The following is a 23,766-nucleotide window of genomic DNA, read 5'->3' as shown; positions in this document are numbered from 1 at the left end:
GAAACGAACTCTGAAACAGGAAATGGTCTCTTAACTCCATGATGGAATTCAGCTAGCATGATACCTAAATAGACTGAACTTTGGGTATAGTAAGCTGAGATTAGTTCAATTTTCATTTACTCCATCCACAGCCCTAAGGTATTCTGATAGCCCTAGAACTCAATTTAAAATAATCTACGTGATGATACAATAATAAGCTGGTATTGTAACCTCCTGTCTCTCTGAGTATCAGTTGAGATGGGTGGAGAAATAACGGTATCGCTCTCTCATTGACACGAGTAGGCAATAACGACACCTTTTCTTTGTTACGATCCTAATCAAGGATGGGGAAATTAGAAGTCTGACCTATTTTATCGTGAACAAATCAGGTGTGGATACGTTCTTCTTTCCATTGTCAGTCAAGTGTTGGCCTGGAATTCTAGGAAACCGTGGGTTCTTGATGGAAAAGTGGTTGAAACCCTCACTTACCCAAAAGAGGCTGTGTGGGCGAGATAATCATGAAATTGGCCGTAGATTGCATAGGAAAACACCGTGTTGATCGGGGAGTTAGCTTCCTTTAACTTGCTGCCTATTTTCAGGGCCTCAAGCTACTTTGATCCAGTCGCAGCCTCATTGAGCAGTCAGTACTGAGGATTCGATATATCGTGACCGCCTGCTTCCACATCTCCGGGCTATGGTGGCTAGGAATGTCTAATTTGCCGTAGCAGGACAATTCTGTGTATTATCATGATTCAAGTGTAAATGAGCTATTAGCGTTTTCTTTCCAACCGCTAGTCCTATTTGGGCATCTGAGATGCTCTGCGAATCAACGCATGATCCTCGAGGAAACCGCAACTAACATGATCCTGATAGGGGCCAGAAATCAACGCGTGATCCCTCGAGAAAATCGCAACTAACATGATCCTGATAGGGGCTAGAATTAATGCGCAATCCTTCGAGAAATTCGCAATACTTGACTATTACTCGACCCCAAAAATAATCCAGATGCCCGAATAGGAGTAGCGCACCGCAGCAATAAGGCCAGGACCTATTCACATATAGTAACGCCAGGTCATTCACACACAATGGAGCCAAAGACTGAACCAATAGATCGCCTCTGAGTTTTCGCAAATGATGTTTAGCCCAAAATGGACGCAGATTCTACCTATGAGCACAGGTATACATCCTATAATACTTATATTTTGTCCAATAGTGTCAATTGTGCCTCCCAGGCTCGCTTATGTTGTTGGTTTTACGGAACCGGCTAACAGTGGGTAAACACACAATTTATGCAGGGATTAGGGAAACGCTCTAGAGAACAACAGAAAGAAAGAAAGAAAGAAAGAAAGGAGAAGAAGACAAACGACTTGATCAGAGCTCAACTCTGACCAACACAGCACACAATCAACACGTATCATAATTTTTAAGCGCATCAATTCGCTGCGAATACAGCGTCATCGGATGCATCCCTGGATCTCCAAAAATGGCCCTCCTAACCATAGAATCAGAGGTGACACAAGCCTCAACCTCGCCCTTACTCATCATAGGATGTTCGTCTGTAGTCGGCGTATTTCGTAAAACAACTAAATGCCCCGCGAGCGATAAAGGTGCTGGCGGAACCTGCCATATTGTAGAGCGAGGCTTCTTTGTGAGCTTGTCATATTTTCGTAGCTTCAAATCACCCGGCGTAGGAGAGGCATAGAGACTTAGTAGTGAGCGCATGTATGCCTTGTCCGCGCGGGGCACAGGATCTCCCTCATTAATAAAGGCGTAGAATAGTGACTGCTCGCTATCGGGCGAAGGAGTAGGATATAGTGGACGTTCGGTAGAGGGCGGTGCGCCAAAGGTGATGCAGTGGATACGCCTGAAGTAGCTACCTACACACGCCAGCTCTGAGTCCGGTTTTGTTGAGAGCATATGGCAATATAGTAGGCCTGCAATGGCCGCCCCAGCGGAGTGACCCGTGATTAGGAGGGAGTAGGATTGTCGGAATATGTTCTCAGCAATTAGCGCGCGGAGTTGCGCCGCGATAGGCTGGATCATTTTCTTCGCGGCACTAAGGAAGCCCCCATGCACTAAGTTTGTAGAGTCGTCGAGGAAGCCCTTTGGGGACTTGGGTTCTGTATCCATATTTACAGCCCAGTCTTTAAGGCTCGCTGTACCGCGGATCGCGAGCACTATCACTTCCTTGTCATCAGCGCAGCCAACCACTATTGCTTTGTGGCTTTCTGGTTTGCTTTTAACATAGGTTTGGTGCGAATATTGCGCTGCTAGGCGGATGAGGGGGTATTCGGAGGAATCTCTAGAGGTAATATTAGCTAAGATAGCCGATATGGATGCTTGGGAAGAATTACATTGTGAATTGAGGAAGGGAAGCTGGTAGGCGCGAGTTCTCGTAAAAGTGCACCTTTGAGATATACTTCGATGACTTCGAGGATTTGTCGTTGAAGGCCTTGTCATTTATGTTATGTGAGTAGTCTTCGTCGCTGTAGACCGGATAGTTGGGCACTATAAAGGGAATGAGTCCTAATTCTTTAAAAGAATAAAAAAGAGCAGACTCACTATTAGCTTGTTTTGGAACAAAAGATCGCTCATCTCGCGACTGGATCTTATTATCCAACTGAACCATGAAAGTATCCATCCTAGTCGAGAGATAGTCGCGTATGTGGTTGCCGCGATCAGCGACGGTATCCTGAGTCGAGTAGACCTTCTGATCAACCTTGCTAGTCACATTCCATTTGTACTCGGCCATTGTTCCCTTCGCTTTCCCTCGTGTCGCTAGCATATGGGACGAGCCGTTTTTGCGTAGGTAACACCCGCCCAATTTGGCCGATAACTGCTTTTTTAATGCTAGAGAGCCAGCCGGGCGTGATAGTATGCTGTTTGATTCTTTAGGAGTAGGATCTTCTGGAATGGACGTAGCGAGGGGGCTCGTAAAAGAAGGTGGGCGAGGATCTAAATTGGAGAACGAGTTCGATCTCGATGAGGACGAGGACGCGGACGAGTCGGCATACTCATCCACGCCGTGCGGCCCATACCCGTCCGGACCCAAGGGGACGACGGTGTCGATCCGACTGACCATCATCGGAGGCCCAGTCTCATAATACTCGTGGAGCTCGGCGAGCGGGTCAGAGACAAAGTCCTGGTTGATCATGGTGTTGGGTTCCTTTATTATACGTGATAAGTTTAAAAAGAGAGGGCCGCGGGCAGAGGGTTCGTAGTCATATTAATACCTCACAAATCTCTAAAGGGCTATTATTTCTTGTTCCTTGTTAGATTAACATAATCCAAAGACGGCCCAATCGCACCATTATTCTTCGGTTGGGGATTCAGGTGTTTCGCCTGTTCGGGAAAGGAGTGCGAACATTCCCAGAAAGGGTTGGGGCCAAAAAAAGGGGCACAAAGACTCCACCAGTCTTGGATCATCCCATGTTAACTTGAGTTAACTGGGTGCACAGGGACTCTATTTTTAGATATTGTACTGGTCCTTTTCAGAACCCAACCCCACCTCCTCAAAAGTTCTATAGATATTGAATCAGCTTGGGATGTACGTTGTAACTGTTCGTAGTTGATCTGTCGCTTCATTCTAAAAACGCATTATGCCGAAGAATTGATTCCCTCAGCTGCCTTGGATTGATATCTGGTTTATCAGTGTAGGAGTATACAGTAGTTAGTTGCATTGACAAATTTTCTAGTGGGGAGTACTGTGAATCACTATCAACCCTGCATGGGGAATAGGTAAAATCCCTGAAGCCTCCGTACGTAGTGTCTGGCCAATGATCGGCCCGTGAGCCTCTATTCTTTTTCAAATTTGGGCTTAAGTGGATGTACTTTCATCTTATCCGCGAATTCGGCGACCTTTCCGACCAATTGCTCTGTACATGTGAGATGAGCAGAGTGACCCGACGCCGCAGGGTAAGGCGTGAGTATTCCAGTTCTGGCTCTGAATTGCTATCATTGCCTCCTGTCCCGCCTTTGGCACAATGAGATCGTCATCGACGAGGAGATATGCACATGCCAAGGCTGAGTAAGGATCATTAGCCAACGCACCGTGTTGAGTAAGCTATCAGTTACCGAGATGCTATTCTCTGTGGTGTGAAGTGTTGGTACAAGGATTGTGATGGCCTCGGACCGAGAGAAATGAAACAGATTTGTCTATAACCGAACGGGAAACTATTCAGAAATGGCAATATTGGAGCGAGTACCGGAAAAGTTTTGACTCAAACCGAAGGCTAAGCAAAGGGATGGCACAATGAAGAGTAGTGGTCTGGTCCCAACGTAGCCCTCGTTCTTGTATCCCTCTGCCGTCACACAGTAAATTAAATTCGGGGTATCATTTATGGAGAGACCAGGGTATAATAGTCTGAAGCCGAACAGAATAATGCTCATTCAAGATCTGAAAGCCGAGCGAAGCTTGATTCTGTATATTTCTTTCGTCCATCAATGCATTCCGAACGCACTTACATCACTAACCCAAACCTTCCTTACAAGCACTCAGCCTTGACTTTGTGTACTTACAACCAAACCTAACAGTCGCACTAGCTTGCCAAAGATCCATGTCAATGACAGCATCAGGAATGGCTGATATGTGTCGATACAACTGTGATGTTCATTTAAGCCTCTCAGAACCTGATGATTGCTGTTTAAAATCATTCTTTGAAATTTGGTTACATCGTACACTAAGTGGCTTTGAGTCTGCGTTGTTAAATTTGACGACGGAGACGCAGACTACTTAGCGGGCTGTTTAGTGGATGGAGAGAATTGCAGTGTTACGGAGCATAATGTTCGAAAAGTAACGAGCGATTGCTTCCTAACCGAAACTAGGTAGTTATAAAACACATAGCGTTAGTCACAACAATTCTACCCCGATATATCAAAGAGCCAGTGGGTAAGTTGTCGATTCGATGCTCTCTGGATAAGTCAGCCCTCCCTGCTGACGGACTGTATCCATCACTTCCATAATCGTGATACTTTCATCCCAAGGCAGAGTCTCGCTCTCAAGTTTCCCCTCGCGGATACAGCGAGCGACTTCGTCGGCTTCCCAGAACATCCCGCGCGCACCACCAGGGATAGGCATATGAGTATCTTGGATAGTGGTCGCTTCTCCTGATTGACTACTCGGTACCACGCGGTATCTCTCCGGGCAAAAGGCAGGCCCGAAGATTTGGATATGCCCTTTAGTCCCCTGGATCTGAATAGAGGGGCCAGCAGAGCCGCGATTGTCTGGGTCAGTGGCAACGCGGAAAGCTGTCATTGCTACAGCGTGTGAGGTTCGGTTAGGAAGGGCCGTCGGCGTTGTCGTAGGAAATGTTATGATCATAGTCGTCTCTTCGTCTGCTCCGGTGTTAGGATATTTCGACATATGAGACACAATCTGTGATGGCGGTTTCCGCTGAGATGGTGGTAGAGTGTGGTAAAGAATTTGGAAAACCCAAGTAAGAGAATAAACACCCACTGCAACATTTTAGCACACTGTGCATTGACCTTAGCAATAACTGCCAAGTATATTAGACTTACAGTCAAGCAGCGCGCCGCCCGCGAGGTCCTTGTTTACCATACGATGGTCGGCGTTCCAGGTAGTCTCAGGCTCATCCCCAATGCTCAAGTCGGATATCACACGCAAGACCTCGCCAATTGCTCCGGTTTGCACGAGGCGTCGCACTTCGATGCTCAGTGGAAAGTACCGAGTCCAAACAGCTTCCATTAGGAAAAGACCCTTCTTCCGGGCAGTTTCGCATAGGATTTTCGCCTGAGCTGCGTTGACGGTGAAGGCCTTCTCGCATAGAACATGTTTACCGGCTTCCAGTGCCAGCATCGTGTGTTGAAAGTGGTGTGAGTGTGGGCTAGCAATATAAACCACCTGAACACTGGCATCATTGACGGCCTCTGCATAGGATCCGTATGTCGCACATGGTTCGGGTATCTGGAGCCTCTGGACAAATGAATCCGCTGAAGACTTGGACGACGAGGATGCCACAGCAGCTACGGTGTGAGAGACGTCTGTAACTCCTCTTTCAGTCGGAGCCCGCAACAAGTCCTTCACAAAGGCTTGAGTTGACGAGATTAGCTTCCTCGATCGTCAACGCTGCAAATTGAACAACTCACTTTCTGCGATTCCGCCGGTGGCTAAGGCACATGAACGTCAGTACGGCTAAATGAATTTCGGTAAATCAAAAATTATATGACACCGACCAAGAATGCCCCATCGAAGGTTGAAAACCATGATTTATGCTTTGAAGAATACCGCGATAGTATACCAGTTTTGGGTGCCAGACGTGATTGCAAAATATATTGACTGCGGACTCAGGTGAAGAATTATGCTCAAACGTAGGGAATTAGAAACTTAAATAGGCTGTCTCTCCAAAATCGATATCTGACACCCCGCACTGAGTTACGAATCGGCCTGCACTGATATCACTACTTCCTCGTTTTCTAAACTATGGTTCTACAATCAAGCAGGATCCACTGTTTGGGATAATATGAGTGGCCAAATGTCACCCCACCCCGAACTTTGCCGTCGCAACGACCTGCCGGACTCCCGAATGCTGACATCAGATATATCCGACTCTCCAAGAGCAGCATTAAGAACGGGGAGTTGAGATATCTCAACCTGACGGTTCGAATCGGCCATTCGAATAAGTGGAATAGACGCAGATGGACCGAGAAGCAAGGAAAAGCGACCGCAAGGCACCCGACCGTTCACGCCATGGATGCACAAACTGCCGTCGAAGCAAGGTCAAATGCGACGAGCAAAAGCCAACATGCACCCGATGCTGGCAAAAAGACCTGCAGTGCTACAGTACTTTTCAACTGAAATGGGAATCAGACTTTCGTGATCGTGGGGTCGCCTTTGGTAGGTCCGGGCTCTGGAGCAAAAACTCTCCCGAGGAGCGGCGAAGCGCAACAGTCTCTTCGGGTTCAACTTCAACTTTCCCGGAAGAAGCTACATGGCTTGCGATCCCGTCGGTCCAATATTGGACATTCGTAAATAATGACATGTCTTTTATCCAACGACTTTGTGACGAAGAACAAAATCACGCCGAACCACATCTCCTGCCAGCTTTCAATGCCAAAATGGCCATTGGTGAGCAAGGGCCTCGTGAGCCAATGCTAACATCCACAAGATCACCATCTCCTTTTAATCAATCCATGAAGATGAATGAAGTGTTAATGCAGAACTTACGACCATCTCTGTCGCTATTCCCACTACTTGCCGAGCTGGAAAATCGAGAGCTGTTCGACTATTATATCAATCAAATATGTCCTCGAACAACACATACTTCTCTGTCACAGTCGCCATTTGCATCTGTCATTCTTCCTTATTGCGTATCAGCTTCGCCCACAGTCCTACGAGCAATCCAGGCTCTGGCTGCCTGCCATTGGTCCCAATACGACTCACAATACAGCAGCATCGCTCTGCAGTTAAAGTCCCGAGTCCTGAACGACTTTCGAAAGCGAATAAATCGTGAACCATGGATTGTCGTTGCGGAAGACCCCGAAGTTTTGGTTATAGTGATGTTCCTATGTCTCTTCGATATCGTGGACGACTGCGATCAACGGTGGATTGTACATCTGCAAGGAGCGAAAGATATTATTCGACTTCGAAGGCGACAGCAGCACTTGTTAACAGGGGCAAATGAAGGTACGCCGCGAGATCCAGTATCTTCTTTTGCGGAGCTTTTTTCGCTTTCCAAGATGTGATGGGCCGAACTGCTTGCGCCAAGGCAGACCTTTTTGGATCGAGCTATTGGCACGAAGACGATACAACGATAAATCTTTGGATGGGCTGCAGCCCCGCCCTCGTCTCTATATTATTCACAGTGATGGACCTAAGTCGATCACGACGGCTTATGGTTTCGGACGAAGACCAGATGACTTTCAGTCTCCGAGCCGCTGCGTTGAGTGATAAGCTCAATAATCTCAAACAAGAGCCTCATGCAGTTGAAAAGGACCAGACTATTCACAGGATCGCCGAACTGAAGAGACTTACTTGTGTTGTCTATCTGAATTGCGCGTTATATGGTGGGCGACCATCAGAACACGTGATCGGAATTTATGTTCGAAGGATATTGAAGGAGATTGTTGAATTACTAGCTTTGGAATCCGTCTGCCACGTCATCTGGCCTCTTTTCGTTGCCGCTGTTGAACTGGATCCGCTTGATACTGAACTCTGGACGGACCCAGAGACCGGATCAGTGACAGACGGGAGAAGGCTTGTCTTGGAGTTGCTCGCAAGGATGGCCAAGAGCAGTGTTTCGAGTGTGTCTCGGACGCGCGCGGTTATTGAGCAGGTGTGGAAATCTCGGGACTTCAATTTGTCGAAGCCTTCCGAGACGAAACGAGCTTCTATCTCAGATTTAAATGACTGGGAAAGATATGTTGTGCCAGTGAGTGATGCTTTGAGTTTAGTTTAAAATTCACCATTTATGGTTGGTACTCATTAGTATGGCCTGTATCTCAACTTTTTATCGTGTAGTATTATGAAGATCGTTCTGTAAAGCTTGAACTGACTCGGCTATAAAGTCGAGGGAAAAAGAAAATTCTTGCCATCAATATAAGGTGATGGCGATGATTATGAAGGTTCGACTTCAAGACGGAGATTCCCGTTGATCTGTTTTCTGTTCAAAACCACATATCTTGTCTCAACTGTTGAAAAAAGCATGTCCATTCATGTTAGCACTCAGTCCCCCGTCACCCGTTTTGTGTAATTAGTCCCTCGATCTCATGCTTTCTGAACCAGTCAACAACTTGTATCTCAAAAAATTTACAATACCGGACCCAGTGAATTAAAGTAGAGGGCGTTATTGAAAGGTGCATTGCTTTTCGGCCATGCTCTTGATTGGGGCTGTAATCTGGTGCATCTTCATTGCATTGGCCGCACTCTAAGCTAACACTTGTAACAATTTGAAACCCCTAATCACGATCTGCCTCAGCGTGCGCGACGTAGACCTCTTCGTTGTTGATCTGGTATTTGGCAGACTTGCGAGCGGGTACTCGCCTCTGGAACTGTCGGGTGCGCGTAAGCATAACCTAAATATATCGGGCCGATCTTGTACACATACCATGAAGTCTGTCTCGCCAAAAGTTCGATTCTTTGTCTCGAACAAACGGAAGTATCCCCAGACCCACGTCAATGTGGCCAGTGCCGCCCAGAAGAACGCCTTTGTTTCTGGTTAGCCTCCGAAGAAAAAAAGTCTACGGTAAAAATCTCACCGTTTTGCCCTTTGCGTTCCAAGCACCAGGAGCAAGCAGCCTAGGATTGATGATGCCGCTGACGAGGTTTCCAACGTAGTATACGCTTCGGGCCAAAACAACAGTTTGAGAGCGGAGACGGGTCGATCCAATCTCAGCAACGATAGTGTAGACAATAGGGCCGGCTGTCATAGAGTAGACACCAAGCCACACAATGGAGAGCAGCGACTGTCCCCAAGCTAGTGGTAGTGTTTGCACAGGTAGAGCAAGGAAGCCGATAGTCCATAGGATAACGGCAAGAGTTGCGAAACCGAAAAGCCAGATAGTTCGACGTCCCCACCGATAGATATAGAGCCATGAAAGTATAGTTCCAACAAATGCTATACCAGTACCGCCAAGGCCGATTCCATATGAGGCACTGGCACTAACGCCTGTCTGCTGAAAAAAAAAAGTTCCACTGTAGCAAAGGGCAGTGCCGCTGGTGACCTGAGATAGAAATGCTACACAAGCAATCTCAGTTCGACGAAGGTTGGTGCCTCTGAAAGCATCCCAATATGTCACACCAGCACGCTCTTCGATCTCGACCTTGTTCGTGTGAACCATCATTGCAATGGTCGCGTCGTAGTTGATATCGTGACCGGACTCTGATAACCGCTCAAGAGACTGTTTGGCCTTCTCCAACTGGTTTGTACGGACGAGGTACCATGGAGACTCTGGTGCCATCCATGCTGCAATAAAGAGCGGGATAGGCCATACCCATTGGACAGCAAAGGGAATCTTATAGCTCCATTTGGTTGGATTATTAACCAACCCCTTGAGAATACCAGCCGCGATAAACTGGCCAATACACCAACAAAGGTTTATATAGGCAGTGAGATAACCACGAATAGCGAGAGGAGTCACCTCAGCGGCATACGAAGGTCCTGTTGTGGCAAAAACTCCCCAGGGAATGTTGCAGAGGAACACACCAGCCAGTAGGATCTCGATATTGGGAGCGAAAAAGACGATAAAGATGAAGCTTGTCAGAATCACAAGGCTACCCATAAGCACCTTGCGGTGGCCCCATCTAGTGGTGGCCCATCCATTAAAGATGGCGCCGATAACATTAGCCAAGGCAGCGAGACAGTTGAATTTAGTCTGCCAATCAGCTGAAATCTGGTAACCATTCTGGGCGTCAAGGTATTGGCCGTATTTCTTCCGGAAGCTGGGATAGCCATAGAATGATCCAAGGAGAATTACATCGTAACCCTCCATAATAACGTTCATTCCGATGACTGTACCGCTAGTCAGCTCTTTGTATACATTCGTGAGGACTGTAGGCACTGACGAATAGCCCAAAAAGCAGCACGCTTGTAAGTCTTCAAACCTTGTATGAGACCGACGTTGTGTTCCTGGACAGTGGCCTCAAGAGCACCATTGTTAAGGGCCTTGTCGTGAATATCTACATCTTTAAAGTGAGACACTCCCTGGTCAGCGCTCTCGATGTGGAGGTCAGTAGGATCGGGCTTTTCGTTCGCTTTTTCGTTCACCATCTTGGATATCTCTGTCGTCGATCTTGTTGTGGCGGTTGTTGGGTGCAGGAGATAGGCACAAGTGTGCGGAACTGACGTCGTTTTAACTACACGTGAAGATTGTTATTGGAAAAGGACAGCCCGATATCCGGCACCGCTTTGACTGATTAAGGTCCGGGTCTGGGGTTTAACTCTCAACTTGAGACATAATAGCCGGATTCTCTTTTGGTAGAGTAAGGAGGAATCCGGTGAGTGGAAAAATATTTTTCTCGATTTGGAACTACCCCACGGGGAAACCACTCCACCGGGAAGCTAGTCTCGGTACCACAGGACAGGATTTTAGGCCGGTCAGCACGGGTAGCTGGTCTCTTCTGGCGCGCCCCAGTCACCACGGAGATGTTGGGGTGGGGTGACAGAAAATCCTTTGTCACGCATAGATATCCAGCCATGCTACTTCTCTGGAGACATGTTCTTGTGGGTAATTCTTGATGTACTTTGCACATATTCCCCTGGTCGGGCCGTCGGCCGTCTGATAACTACACCATCACAGATAATATGGATAGTAGGAGTTTTCAACTCCGTGCGTATCAGGCACTGTTGACAACTCTTCTTAAGGACTGGTTAGACCTGAATAGCTGTCTTGGTCACAGTTAGCACACCTGCTATTAGAACCACTGATCAAAAATAGGTATAGGCACGGCTTAGATAGGATAGCAAACTATGTCAGCGCCACGCGATTCTGTTGTCCCATTTCAATCATCTTTATATCTCTAGATAGCGAGGCATCTTCGGTACTTAGCCAGCCCTGTCTGCGCAATCACGTGGTTCTGGATCTGACCTTACGTAGTCAGCTTATACTTGATTAGACGTTTAGTTAACTAGTTTAGCTTAAGTTAACTCAACTATGTTAACTAGTTAGTTGGTTGGGCTGCTCCCAGGGTCCCTTGCAGTTGGACACACCTACACCAACACTTTCTAGTCACTATGCGAACTCTCCTGAGTCCTGATTAACTACCAGTCTTTCGAAAAGGTAGTGTGTAATGTTTCATTAGACATTCAAATAGGCTAATTTAAAGCAGGGTTATTAATAATTAGCAGATACTTCTCGCCGATGGAGAGGAGACATGCGTAGATTGATCGAGGGCTTCTGGTCCGAGCGTGACTTTGCCATCCTCGAGAATCAACAGAATAAGAGCAGCCGCACTATGTGGGTCACTCTCAGCGGTTAGTGTAATTATTGGCTCGAGACCGTCCACAAAAGCCGGCCGGCACTTGCTCCGTCTGAAATCGGGGTAAGGTGACAAACACCATGTGAGGCCCGTCATTTCTCGCTTGCCGGTCTCCATCGGGGACTGCTCCACATCCACTAAAGGGGTCGACCGGTGGGGTAAGGTGTCACGTAACCAACTCAACTAACGAGTATGAACACGAATGTCGTCGTGAGCGATCACAATCAACACGCGTTAAGCAGCAAGCTCATTCTTTGGGAATAATCTGCGCGATGGAAACGAAACACAGGGCAAAGTCATGTTTCCTGAGCTCTCTACCGTGGTGGTTGAGCAAATGACTGCAGCGGAGGGAGCGTCGAGTATGTGTCATGATTGATTGCTAACCAACTCCACAGTCGCCCGTACAAGACGGCTGAGAACCTCGATGAAAGATGCCTCAATTCCCCAGGTGTGACACAGCGGTTCTCCAGTGCGACTGCGGTGTGACTGGCGATCATCTCCTAGCGGAAATCCTGATCCATGATCCCTATTAAGAAGTCGAATACCTTCTTGCAAAAGCTTCCTCGGCGCTTCCGGATCCTGGATGTTCCCCACTCTTGTGATATAACCGTTCATCCTGTGGCCCATCCGCACAAATAATTGGACCAGTTCATCGTCAAGCGGTCGGTCCAGGAGGATAAATGGAGGTTCCGGAAGTTCATACAGCGGCTGCTCCGAGGAGTCTTGTTGGCTCACATGCCCCTCGTATGCGTTCCGCCCGGCGAACTGGAATGAGACGCAAAATGCCCAGAGAACCAATGTGGCGATGTATATGGCAAAAGGCTCCATTACGCTATCGAGGCTATGTCGGCGGACGTGCCAAAACAAGGCTCCGCAGTGTATCACGGATAGCCTTGCCTTGAACTGATCTCGACCGACCCATTGAAGCACCTGATTTCTTGCCGTGATGTAGATCTTGTTTTCGGACCCATGACCTGTCTGAGGCGATGAAGAGTGGGTTGCAAACGCCTGGATGTGTACTGTTGGGGTCAAGATGATCAACCTTGCCAGGTGGAGGTGCAAGATCGTTGGATGCTCTACTCCATTGAGGCGCATTGTTTTGCTGTTGGCGGACCAATGCAGCACATCAAGAGAGTCACAGGCACTGTTCCGCCATTTTGAAGACAGTTGGCTACTAGGAGGCCAACTTTCATTAATCGTCGCTGGATCTGTGCGGCGCTGTCTCGTGGCTGTCGGGACCCAAGAATTCAATGCACTCCGTTCTTGACTAATGGCATCATTGGTTCTGCGGTAAATTGCGTTGATCAATAGCGCAGTACTGAACTCGCCGAGATTTGGCGGTAGCTTCTTTTCCATATATAGCATCAAGACTGATTCAGGAAGTGTCACTGTTCTATTCAGTCCCTGTCACAACTGTCCACATGATTTAATATACGTACTCATATTCAGCTTCGTCGGCATGGATTTGGCTATACTGGGCGCCTCCCAAATGTCCTCCCGACTGGGCAATGGTGCATTAACATCCTCAAGATGCATCAATGGTTTCACTCCAAATTGGTACGCAATAATGGAGTCTAACAGCTGAATCCAGACATTAAATAATCAAAATTTGAAACTCCCAGGAAACTTCCAATGGGAATTGCTTACCCATATCATCATCCCTGTTCTTATCTCCGATTCTCTGTATAACCATCTCCGGAATGTATCATCATTCACTGTGCCATCTGAGAGAGCTTCAGCCGGAGCGGTTGCTGAAAGAAGCCCTGATGCAATGCATGCCTCCACGAGGTAGTGTCTTTCCACGAATGCGCGCTCCGCCATCGACTTTGTCCCAGAATGTATCGTACACATGACACTTAGTATCGCGGCCTGTAAGACCGGGAGATCCGGAATGGTTGATCCAACAGTATGAGCACCCGGTATGAAAGGGATGCTTTCATCGTTGTCCACCTGGAGTCCAAACAACCGTCGGGAGAGTATCGTTCGGAGCAAACCCAGAAGCATATCCCCAGGTTGTATTCCTTGATTTCGGCGCAAATACCTCGAACCAGTCGCAGCGACAGCTAAAAGAAGTACCCAATGGTGGGATGAGTCATGGGAGAACGATGACATCCGGAGGAATGGAAAGACCAAATGAAACCTCTCGAAGTAATATCGCACAAACCCTTGTATATGAGCATAAGGTGGAAATTGAGACAGATCAAGGCTTTGCGAATGAAGGCATGACTCGTCTTCCAGATGATCCCTCAAGCCCTGATAAGCAGACATGGATACCATTCCCGCTGTAGCTGAATGAGACGGAGCAAGTTCGGTCACGTCCTCACCGTTGGCATCGACGCTGAGTGGGGAGCATTGGATATTTAACCGACCTCCAAACGGTGCTCTCGCGCCGGAACCATCGACATATAAGTTTCCATCTGTTGACGTGGAGATCATTGAACCTGTGGCAATGTAAGACTCGGATGGCCCGCTCAAGCTATTCTCGCTTGCATCACGAGAAGTACGCTGTAAAAGGTGCTCGCTCTGTTCTTGACTCCGGGCGGAAGCCAAATTCCATTGGTCACCGGTAATGTTCACAGGATTCGGTTCGTTGAAGTAGAAGGGGAATCCGCCATGGCCGGAAGTCGCCTCTCCGATGTGCACTGTAAAGCTTGTCAACTGCCTATCCCAATCCATGACTTGCTGGTTCTCGGGAGACATCCAATTGACGATGGAAGGGTCCATTCCAGGCTGCATAGCGCCGTATAGATGCGCAACAGAGGAGTGCAGCTCAGCTGCTCCGAAGCTACCCACCCAGCCTAAGTGGTCATTCAAATACTCACCGTCCGGCAGCTGCGAAGAGCTCGCAGGCCTCTGAAAAGAGAATCCATCTTGGTTTGCCTGGCAATTATCCCCCCGGAAATGCTGCTGGCTCTTCCCCATAGAACCATCACCCGAACGACTTGAATCTGTTGCTTCCATCGTTGTATCGATATCATATGGTTTGGCTAAGCCAGAGGCATCTCGCTTGCGAGGCACTGGAAACTCGCAGAGAATATTCCTTTCGGAGCATCTCTTACACGGCTGCGTTCTGGAACAGCGCACGCGGCAAGCTGCGCACTCTTTACAGGCTCTCGATGAGACAGTTGGCACCGGCGGCGTTTCGTCGGCCTGATGCGATGTAACGTGGCGGTTGAGCACATCTCTGCTGGAGGTCAACAACAACATTCCCAGACGGGCCATGCAACTCAGCTTACTGCCTTGAGAATCTTTTGCCGCATGAGGTGCAGTGAAATGGCTTCTCTCTCGTGTGAATTCTTATGTGACGGGTAAGATGTTCCTGGCGTGCGAACGAGGCGTCGCATATGCTGCATTTGACAGTGACCGGGAACGTTTGCACCATTTTTTTTTACCACCGCCTTTGTCTCAACCAGAATTATATCAAGGTTTTAAGAAATCGGTTGGCACGTTCATCTCACCGGATGGAAGGGAAGACAAATAAGTTAATGGGCCCCAAGTTGGCGCCAAGGGGATGGGCAGGGTGGATCCTCGGCTCACGGGGTGAGCGTTATCCTTTCTCATTGTTCGGATCTAACTTAGCGCGGAACTTCAAAAACCCCAGCTTTCATAACTTCCAAAGCTTCTACTCCGCCGGGTCTTGTTATTCTGGTTTCCTTCTCAGTGTACATTGCCTGAATAAACCGCAGCCAGTCTATGAGACTTGCAGTTTAAATCTTTCTATGATGCTGTCTATGTCTAACACTGGCGAACAAATACAGGCATTTTATCGAGCGGACAGTCTACATCAATGGTCGAGCCACCAGAATACAAGTCCTCGCTCCAGAAATTCTTCCAGAAGCTCTTCTGCTTGTCCTTTTCGCCAAAATTTGGCAGATAAACGCTCATCTTGGTCGTGCCAGGCTCCATCACCGGACAGCATAAGTACCTATCGCCGTACATGTACTGCCGCTCAACGTCCCAGCATATCACGTCTTCGGGAAACTCGTAGAAAAGTGTGCGCATCACTGGTGAGCCCTTTTCGTGGGCTGCTCTCATGAGTTTGCGCGTGTACTCGCGCATGTCTTCGCGAATCTGCAAATACTTCTTGCAGATTTCGTACACCTCCGGCCCAAAAGACCAGACCTCGTTGGCGGCGCCGCTGCGACATTGCGCGCCGCCCGTCGTCCCATGCTGAGGCTGCAGAGGCAAGCGGTCTCCATGCAGCCTCATCACCGGACAAAATGTGCCCCACTGGAACCAGCGGACGAGAAGCTCCCGGAACTTTTCATCGTTGGGGTTCCCACCATGGAAACCGCCAATGTCTGTCGTCCACCAGGGCAGGCCAGAGATGCCCATATTCAAACCGGCGGCCAGCTGGTCTCGGAAGCTGCTCCACGAGGATGCAATATCCCCGCTCCAGACAAGAGCACCGTATCTTTGGCTACCAGCCCAGGCGCAGCGGACCAAGTTGACAATGTTTGTCTGGCCTTCTTTTTCCATACCCTCATAAAAGGTACGCGAGTACTCGCGCGGGTAGATATTGCCAATAGCAATATTAGATCCGAGGTGGTACCTGTAATTTTCAAAGTCGTAGACTTTATACTCGGGCTCGGCCTCATCTAGCCAGAATACTTTAATGCCCTTGCTGTAGTAGTTACTCTTGGCCTTATTCCAGACATATTGTCTCGACTCCGGGTTGGTGGGATCGAAGTGGATGGTGTTGCCCTGAAAGTCCATCGCCAACCGCACGCCATGGTCTGTGCGAATCAGATAGCCTTTTTCAACCATCTCTTTGTAGTTATCGCAATCCTTATCGACAGTCGGCCAAATTGAAACCATTAGCTCAATGCCCATGCCCTTCAATTCTTTGACCATTGCATCTAATGCGAAGCTGATGTTAGTATATCCTGAGCCAAAAAAAAAAAAATTCACGCTTCAGCATACCTGGATCGGGCCAGTAGGTCTCATCAAACTTCCAGTCACCTTGCTTCGGCCAATGGAAGAAGTCAATCACAATCAGATCGATTGGCAGCTTGCGACGTTTATATTCGCGCGCAACCTCAAGAAGCTCTTCCTGGGTCTGGTATCGGAGCTTACACTGCCAGAAACCCAGTCCATATTCAGGCATCATGGGCACCTTGCCGGTTGCGGTACCATAGGCCTCCACAATCTCTGCTGGCGTGTCACCAGCCACCACCCAATAGTCCAATACCTTGGTGGAGAGAGCTTCGAAGCACATAATGTTCTTGCCCAGCACGGCGTTTCCAATGGAAGGATTATTCCACAGAATTCCGTATCCCCGCGATGATAGAGCAAACGGGACGCTGGCTTGCGAATTTCGGTGTGCGAGTTCTAGTTGCGTTCCCTTGACGTCTAGGTGAGGCTGTTGATACTGGCCCATGCCATAAATTTTTTCCTTCGGATCGAGGCTTTCAAACCGCATTTTGAGGTGATAATCGCCGCCTGAAATAGGTTTAAACTCTCGCGCCTCCACCTCCAAAGCACTGGTCTTAGGATCTGTGATGTCGTTGCGGTTGCGAACATACTCCTCGAGCAGTAGCTTGCCGTCGGAGTTCCAGATAGTCAACTTCCCCGCCTTGGAGATGGCGGCCTTGATTTTGCCGTTGACGATTGAAGCAGAAGCATCCTCAGTTGTGATCTGCGTCTTGCTTGATGCTGGCTGGAGGAGCGCCCAATCTTGTTCCGGCATCGAGCTCATCTTGGTCGCCCGAACGCGCAAGGCATTCTCACCCCAGGGCTCAATCCATAGCCGCTCAGCATCGAAGGCGAAAACGAGGCGATTCTCATCTTTGAACAACATGGGCGCAGCGTTTCTGACTTATCCCGAGTCTCGTAACTGCGAGGACTGCGGAAAGACTTTTTAACTTGAGATTTGTTGGCTAATGATCGTGGAGGTAGACCAGCAGTCGTTAACTCGTCAATATTTCTATGACCCGTAGTTCCACAACTCTCGACATCGGGCGCCGGCAGGAGATTATCTATGTGAGCTTCAGCATACCAGTGTCGTGGCCTTGAGACTGTGTCTCTGCTCCATTCTCCACCTAGCCCACTAGCTACTGACGGACTTTGAGCTGGGTGACTCTCTCCACCGGATAGACTACTTGGTGGGGCTGCTTACCCCGCCGGACAGTCGTCAGCTGGGCACTGATGAATTCCCCACCGGAGCGATGGTCCACTTATTACTCAATGGAAATAGTGATGTAGGTGAGCTAGGATTGAGGGAATTAGCCTGTAACTTTGATGCTGGGTGTTATTGTACGCCGTAAATGCAAGCACTTAACTTCCCACAGATGCATTCAGCCGACTGTAGCCTGAATATAGAGAGGCCACATGTAGCAGCTTGCATCGCTTGCGATGCAGGTTTAGGAAAATTCTCCACAGATGACTTGATTTACCTAGACACTTCATCAGTACAGCTGCCACTGCAAGTATCTGTTGTGGTTATTTTTGGTCCTCGAAACAAGGACGCATCCAAAGACAGCATGAGGTTTGGTGATTGCATATGGCGGCTAATCCCAGGAAAGAAAACAATGTAGAGAGCTTCTAGAGGTTAGTAGTTGTAATTTAGGAGCTAGGCGAAAGCATCTGTATCTCACGAAAGATATATATTCAAACACTACTGTTTAATACCACACAACCTTCTATTAAAGCGAACGCGTCTAATAACAGGATCAAAAATTTCTCTAAAATCGGGGAATCCGGAGCGTAAAACAATTAGGATACTGAGTAGAGTATTCTAACATTACGGAATTGCCATAGAATTCTACCAATTAACCTAGAATCGACTATAAAGCTATATCATTGCGTTCAAATTTTGTAGGAAATTTTTGCAAATCATCGAATGACTTCGATCCTCGTGCGAATTTATATGTGGGAAATCGGGAATATGTCAAGATCCAAATCCAAGCCCACTTGTCAACCCTCACCATATCATCCTTCGCACCTCTCTCTATCTCTCTGGTAAGCTTAGTAACTGCTACAGATATGATTTCAGGCTTGTTCGCAAATATCAGCCATGTCAATGGTGCGAATCCCTCATAGTCCAAGGTATGGATGTTCGTTATTCTTGAGGTGGTGAAATGGCGATTCTGTGATATTTTCAGTAAGTAATCAAACCAACTCATTCTGGTCGTCGCTATAAGTGGTTATATCTTAATCTTGCGACGTCGTTATATGATGATCAGATTCAAACACACGGACCTTTTCTGGGTGGTCAGACCTAGCCAGCCAGACCATCCTAGAAAAATGGGGTCCTTGAAAGGGGGAAACTCCACCGCCTCCATCATTTGCAGTGGTTAAATCGAGTAAGCTATCAGTGGTCAAGTGTTATTACTTGATCAACCCTGGATTGAGGTGATGAAATGGCCGCTTGAGATTTGGTTAGAGCGAAATCAAACTTCAACAGACTTGGTCTTAAAGTAGCTTGTTAGTTAATTAGTTAACCAATGATTGGTGAGATGAATTAACTTAACACAACCCCACTTTGGCGGACAAAAGCCGGAATAATATTCCCCAAGCATATCACCTCCTTTCAGGTGCAGAATCCTCCGTGAATATGACTAGCAGTATCAATACATCCCCAGATAAGGTTGCCATTACAGTAGGCTGCATGCCAGAGCTGTTTGAAGCGCGTTCGGCCGAAGAAAATTGGACTGGTCTCTCTGACCCGGTGCTTCGGCGAAAGTTGCAAAATCGGTTGAACCAGAGAATATATCGTATGCTCTTTCTTATTAGCTTACTTGGCAGTGGCTGACCTAGAACTGGGGTCTTAGGTTGGAGAAGACGAGCAAAATCTGCGGCAAACACTCCTGAATCAGACACAAATCCCGCCACGTCGGAGCAATCAGAGAGCTTTCCAGATACGGAAGATCAACGTGAACAAAATGAACAGGACAGCATCAATGCTGTCACAAGCAGCAAGCGAGCCGAAAAAGATAAATTTTCACCTAAATTGAGTATCCGAACACCAAAATCAATCCACAAAATGAATCGGGCAGAGATCCAACATATTATGGCGCAATACGAGGCTTCGGCGCGTAAAGACTACGCACTGGGCTCTCCAAGAGTCGATCAACTTCTAAGTCTGATCCAGTTCAATGTTTTTCGAGCGCTCGTGGATAACACGTCCGTACTAGGATTCACTATGGACTGGCTAGATGAAGAAGCTATTTCCCCATGGTGTGCAGGTGTATCTGAATCTCGAATTAAATTTTGCCTAACGAGCCTCTGTCCTACATCCTTACAACGGGAAGTCTCCCATCACCCGTGGATAGACCTTTTCCCGATCCCCCGAATGAGGGATAATCTATTACAAAAATATGGAGACTTCGATGAAACTGCTCTTTGCAATGACCTTGTTGATTTCCATGACGTTTCAAACGATGAGACCGGTTTGATTGTGTGGAGAATGCCATGGCATCCATCGGGGTGGGAGGTCAGTGAGACTTTCTTGCGTAAATGGAACTGGGTCATCAAGGGATGTGATGACCTTGCCAACTCAACCAATTACTGGCGCGGAATACGTGGAGAAGAACCTTTGGTGTTTGATACTTGATCCCGTCCCTGTTAAGACGCAATGTGGCATCAGTCCTACTGGCCTCTGTTTCACCATTAGGCAGATACATGTCGGCTCTTACGTTGCCTTCATTGCAACCCATGGAGATATATTATGTCCATAGGAACACAGACGAACATGATGATTTCTCGTTGCTCGGCACTATATTCGGGGAATGACGAGTCTTCCCAGCTTAACCCCCCCTTCTCCCTTTTTCATTCCCAAACTTTCTATCAAACCGAAACGGTTATATTCCAAGTCTAAATATCTTCAATGTCCCTTTAGATTACATTCTTGAGCGGCTGCTCAGCCAAAAACCGCTGGAGGTTGTCCGCAATCAGCTCCTCATAACCCTCAGGCCTTCCACCGGCAGCATGAGGCGAGATGACCAGATTTGGCGTCTTCCACAGTCGGCTGGATTCAGGAAGCGGCTCTGTCTTGAAAACGTCCAGAGCAGCACCGGCGATGTCGCCCTTGTCAAGAGCATCCGCCAATGCATCCTCATCGATCGACGTTCCTCGCCCCACATTCACCACCCACGCATGCTTGGGTAAGAGCGTTAGTCTTTCGGCATTCAGGGCGTTGTTTGTTGACTCCGCGCCCGGCAGGATCATAACCAGCGCATCGGTCTTTGGCAGGAGTTCCGAAAGTTTGTCCTCCCCGAATACCTCCACACCGTTGCGCACGCCCGGTCCTCGGGCCACACCGGTGACGTGGGCTCCGAGAGCGGTCAGATGCGGGGCAAGAGTCTTCGCGATGTTGCCGAATCCCCAGATGAGCACGCGGGCATCACGCAGAGTTGTCAACTGGCCTGCGCGGGGAAAGGAGCCGCCCAGATGGGCGGGCCATTTCGACTGGAGCTGGTAATCGCGCATCTCGTAGAAGTGGCGGCAGGCGTCGAGGAGCAGACCTAGAGCATGCTCGGCGACGGGGCGATCGTGCAGACCGGAGCCGGTGGTGACGGTGATCCGGGAGAGATCGAACCCAGCAGAGAGAACATCATTGGGACCCGCGGCGAGGGATTGGATCCATCGGAGATTTTTCATGCGTTTGGCGGCATCCTGCAGGTTCTCGGAACTGTTGGCCCAAGTGACGAGGATGTCGGCGTCGATGAGCTCCTCCGGGATGGTCTCCTTGGCGTTGTAGGTGTGCAGAGTAACAGCAAAGCCCTTGAGGGTCGGGATAGGGCCCTTAACTGAGGTTGGGTAAAGGAGCTTCATGGTGGTTGTTGGAGTGTGGTTCCTTCCCGAACCCCCGCCCTGACTTGTCCGGCCCCTCGGGGAACCCCCACGCGGGCTTATCGATAGCCCCCACGGTCGTAGCGTCCACGCAGTGTTTCGATTCGAAAAATAATGGAGCAACGGCTATCCGGCAGCAAAGAAATAGCCAATCGTCGGTAATTACGGCAGTGCCCCGCTGGGTTGCGTGCCAGGCACCCCTCACTTGCCTGCGACGTTAGCAAGCACAACAGTTGACGACAACTCGCAAATTACACCTGACGGTTCCTCGTTCGACAAGAATCATGGCGGAGCAGCACGTTTCATTCAAGGTCGAGGATCTTTTCTCTGTAAAGGGCCGAGTGGTCGTGATCACGGGCGGAGGGTCCGGTATTGGAAAAGCACTCGCGGAAGGATTCGCCGTCAATGGCGCCAAGGTATACATCTCCGGGCGGAGACAGGCGGTACTGGAGGCTGCGGCAAAACAGATTGGCGGTGATATACACATGTGAATTTCGTCATACCCTTGACTCGAGAATAAGCTGACTCCGGTGCAAACGCGTAGTATCCAAGGCGACGTGCAGACAAAGGACGGTTGTTTGAAGATTGTGGACGCCGTCAAAGCGAAAGAGTCCCATATTGACACCCTCATCAATTGCGCCGGCGTGAGCAGTCCGTGGAGAGTCCCCGCTAAGGATGTTAACAATCGTGCGTTTTGGGCATTTACATGCATATGCACAGAAAGAAATGGTAGGACTGACTGGGTTATAGCTGATGATGCGGAGAATCTCTTGATCAATGGCCTCGAGGAGTAAGTCTGTTTCTGCTGTTCAGGATCAAAGTCGCTGATAGTGGATTAGGGAGGATTTTGACCGAAGTAATCAAAGTATGATATTTTCACGCCCCTAGAAATGTTACCACTAACCCTGCCTCAGTCCATGTGAGCGGCGTCTACTTTTTGACAGTAAACTTCGTTCCTCTTCTTCGCAAAGCGGCAGACCCCAACGTCTGCGTGATTGCCTCACTCGCAGCTCTCGGAGCGCAGAGGTAGATTCTTGCGCCCTAACACCGAGATCGGTAGCTAATATGTCATCAACTAGGACCATGGGCTCCTTGACGTATAGCGTCTCCAAAGCCGCGAGTATGCCACCCTTCCATATCTCTCATGAAATGTTGACCTCATCCATGTTCTAGGCGTCCACCTCGCGAAACAACTTGCTGCCCGTTTGCATCCGTGAGCTACCCTCCCACCAATTCCGTCAAATCCACCACAACTAATACAATCCACAGCATGAAGATCCGCGTTAATACCATCTGCCCCGGCATCTTTCCATCTGAGATGACCGGCGTTGCTTCCGGCAAACACGAATACAAAATCGGCCACAAGGCCGAGAAAGCTGCCTTGCGGTGCACTGCTGGCCGACCTGGTCGACCGGAGGAGATGGTTGGGCCGGTTCTGTTGTTGTCGAGTCCCGGGGGTGGGTATATGAATTGTGCGTTGTTGACGGTTGACGGTGGGAGGATGTTGGGGATCTCGATTAATGACGGTGTTCGGATGCCAGAGGAGACGTACACGTAGGTCTGTCCACATCCCATTGAGTGGGTGTTGCTAATAGCTGCAGAGATGATGCTCTGGGTTGATAATTGGCGTCCACGAGCTAGTTGTTCTCGCAAGATATACGGTCTTTGTCTTCGGTATACCTTGATAGTTATTGCTTATGCCTTGTGAGATAACAGCAACCTTGGTACTAGCCTCAATCCAACGGATCTTTTTTATTTGCTCAAGTCTGTATGACGATGAAAAGGACATGTATACTTTTTAGAGAACAAAGGAACCGAGGTATGATAGGCTTAATTGTAGCTTCTCATAGTCTTCTTGTAAACTTATGTTCGTTATACAGATTCTAACACTTTTTAATAGTCTCGAAAGGCTTCTGGCATTAATATAGAAAATATATGATCGAATGACCTACCAGTTAGTAGGTTTACTTGGCGGGCTACTAATTCAAATCGAGTCGGTAATCTTTCACTGGGTTCAACGTACACGGAGTATATGAGTATCCCATCAGATGATTGTTTGTTGA

General features: G+C 48.5%; 9 protein-coding genes across 9 annotated transcripts; 3 read left to right on the top strand and 6 right to left on the bottom strand.

Annotated features, from left to right (window-relative positions):
• Positions 1-1,383: 1,383 nt before the first annotated feature.
• Positions 1,384-3,133, bottom strand: N7510_007788 (lipase family protein; the record flags this gene model as incomplete). Its single annotated transcript, XM_056979713.1, has 3 exons — positions 1,384-2,281; positions 2,334-2,487; positions 2,542-3,133. 3 exons carry the CDS (start codon positions 3,131-3,133, stop codon positions 1,384-1,386), a joined length of 1,644 nt encoding a protein of 547 aa, XP_056832756.1.
• Positions 3,134-4,852: 1,719 nt separating this feature from the next.
• N7510_007787 (Gfo/Idh/MocA family protein) lies at positions 4,853-5,794 on the bottom strand (the record flags this gene model as incomplete). Its single annotated transcript, XM_056979712.1, has 2 exons — positions 4,853-5,433; positions 5,497-5,794. The coding sequence occupies 2 exons, from the start codon at positions 5,792-5,794 to the stop codon at positions 4,853-4,855; spliced, it is 879 nt and encodes a 292-aa protein (XP_056832755.1).
• An 839-nt stretch (positions 5,795-6,633) lies between these two features.
• On the top strand, positions 6,634-8,393 carry N7510_007786 (Zn(II)2Cys6 transcription factor; the record flags this gene model as incomplete). Its single annotated transcript, XM_056979711.1, has 2 exons — positions 6,634-7,621; positions 7,675-8,393. 2 exons carry the CDS (start codon positions 6,634-6,636, stop codon positions 8,391-8,393), a joined length of 1,707 nt encoding a protein of 568 aa, XP_056832754.1.
• A 499-nt stretch (positions 8,394-8,892) lies between these two features.
• On the bottom strand, positions 8,893-10,703 carry N7510_007785 (alpha-glucosides permease MPH2/3; the record flags this gene model as incomplete). Its single annotated transcript, XM_056979710.1, is given in 4 exon segments — positions 8,893-9,009; positions 9,042-9,140; positions 9,193-10,484; positions 10,499-10,703. The coding sequence occupies 4 exon segments, from the start codon at positions 10,701-10,703 to the stop codon at positions 8,893-8,895; spliced, it is 1,713 nt and encodes a 570-aa protein (XP_056832753.1).
• Positions 10,704-12,277: 1,574 nt separating this feature from the next.
• Positions 12,278-14,872, bottom strand: N7510_007784 (fungal specific transcription factor domain-containing protein; the record flags this gene model as incomplete). Its single annotated transcript, XM_056979709.1, has 3 exons — positions 12,278-13,299; positions 13,351-13,492; positions 13,559-14,872. 3 exons carry the CDS (start codon positions 14,870-14,872, stop codon positions 12,278-12,280), a joined length of 2,478 nt encoding a protein of 825 aa, XP_056832752.1.
• A 774-nt stretch (positions 14,873-15,646) lies between these two features.
• Positions 15,647-17,711, bottom strand: N7510_007783 (glycoside hydrolase family 31 protein; the record flags this gene model as incomplete). Its single annotated transcript, XM_056979708.1, has 2 exons — positions 15,647-16,770; positions 16,835-17,711. The coding sequence occupies 2 exons, from the start codon at positions 17,709-17,711 to the stop codon at positions 15,647-15,649; spliced, it is 2,001 nt and encodes a 666-aa protein (XP_056832751.1).
• Positions 17,712-19,895: 2,184 nt separating this feature from the next.
• Positions 19,896-20,465, top strand: N7510_007782 (DUF3425 domain-containing protein; the record flags this gene model as incomplete). Its single annotated transcript, XM_056979707.1, has 1 exon — positions 19,896-20,465. The coding sequence occupies one exon, from the start codon at positions 19,896-19,898 to the stop codon at positions 20,463-20,465; it is 570 nt and encodes a 189-aa protein (XP_056832750.1).
• A 281-nt stretch (positions 20,466-20,746) lies between these two features.
• Positions 20,747-21,685, bottom strand: N7510_007781 (phosphoglycerate dehydrogenase; the record flags this gene model as incomplete). Its single annotated transcript, XM_056979706.1, has 1 exon — positions 20,747-21,685. The coding sequence occupies one exon, from the start codon at positions 21,683-21,685 to the stop codon at positions 20,747-20,749; it is 939 nt and encodes a 312-aa protein (XP_056832749.1).
• A 302-nt stretch (positions 21,686-21,987) lies between these two features.
• Positions 21,988-23,261, top strand: N7510_007780 (SDR family NAD(P)-dependent oxidoreductase; the record flags this gene model as incomplete). Its single annotated transcript, XM_056979705.1, has 8 exons — positions 21,988-22,190; positions 22,248-22,390; positions 22,454-22,493; positions 22,543-22,568; positions 22,618-22,729; positions 22,783-22,823; positions 22,877-22,916; positions 22,973-23,261. The coding sequence occupies 8 exons, from the start codon at positions 21,988-21,990 to the stop codon at positions 23,259-23,261; spliced, it is 894 nt and encodes a 297-aa protein (XP_056832748.1).
• Positions 23,262-23,766: the final 505 nt, after the last annotated feature.

The sequence above is a fragment of the Penicillium lagena genome, assembly GCF_028827675.1.
Source record: "Penicillium lagena strain IBT 129212 chromosome Unknown utg000005l_segment0_segment0, whole genome shotgun sequence".
In the NCBI taxonomy this organism is placed as follows: domain Eukaryota; kingdom Fungi; phylum Ascomycota; class Eurotiomycetes; order Eurotiales; family Aspergillaceae; genus Penicillium; species Penicillium lagena.
This window is presented reverse-complemented; position numbering and strand designations above follow the sequence as displayed.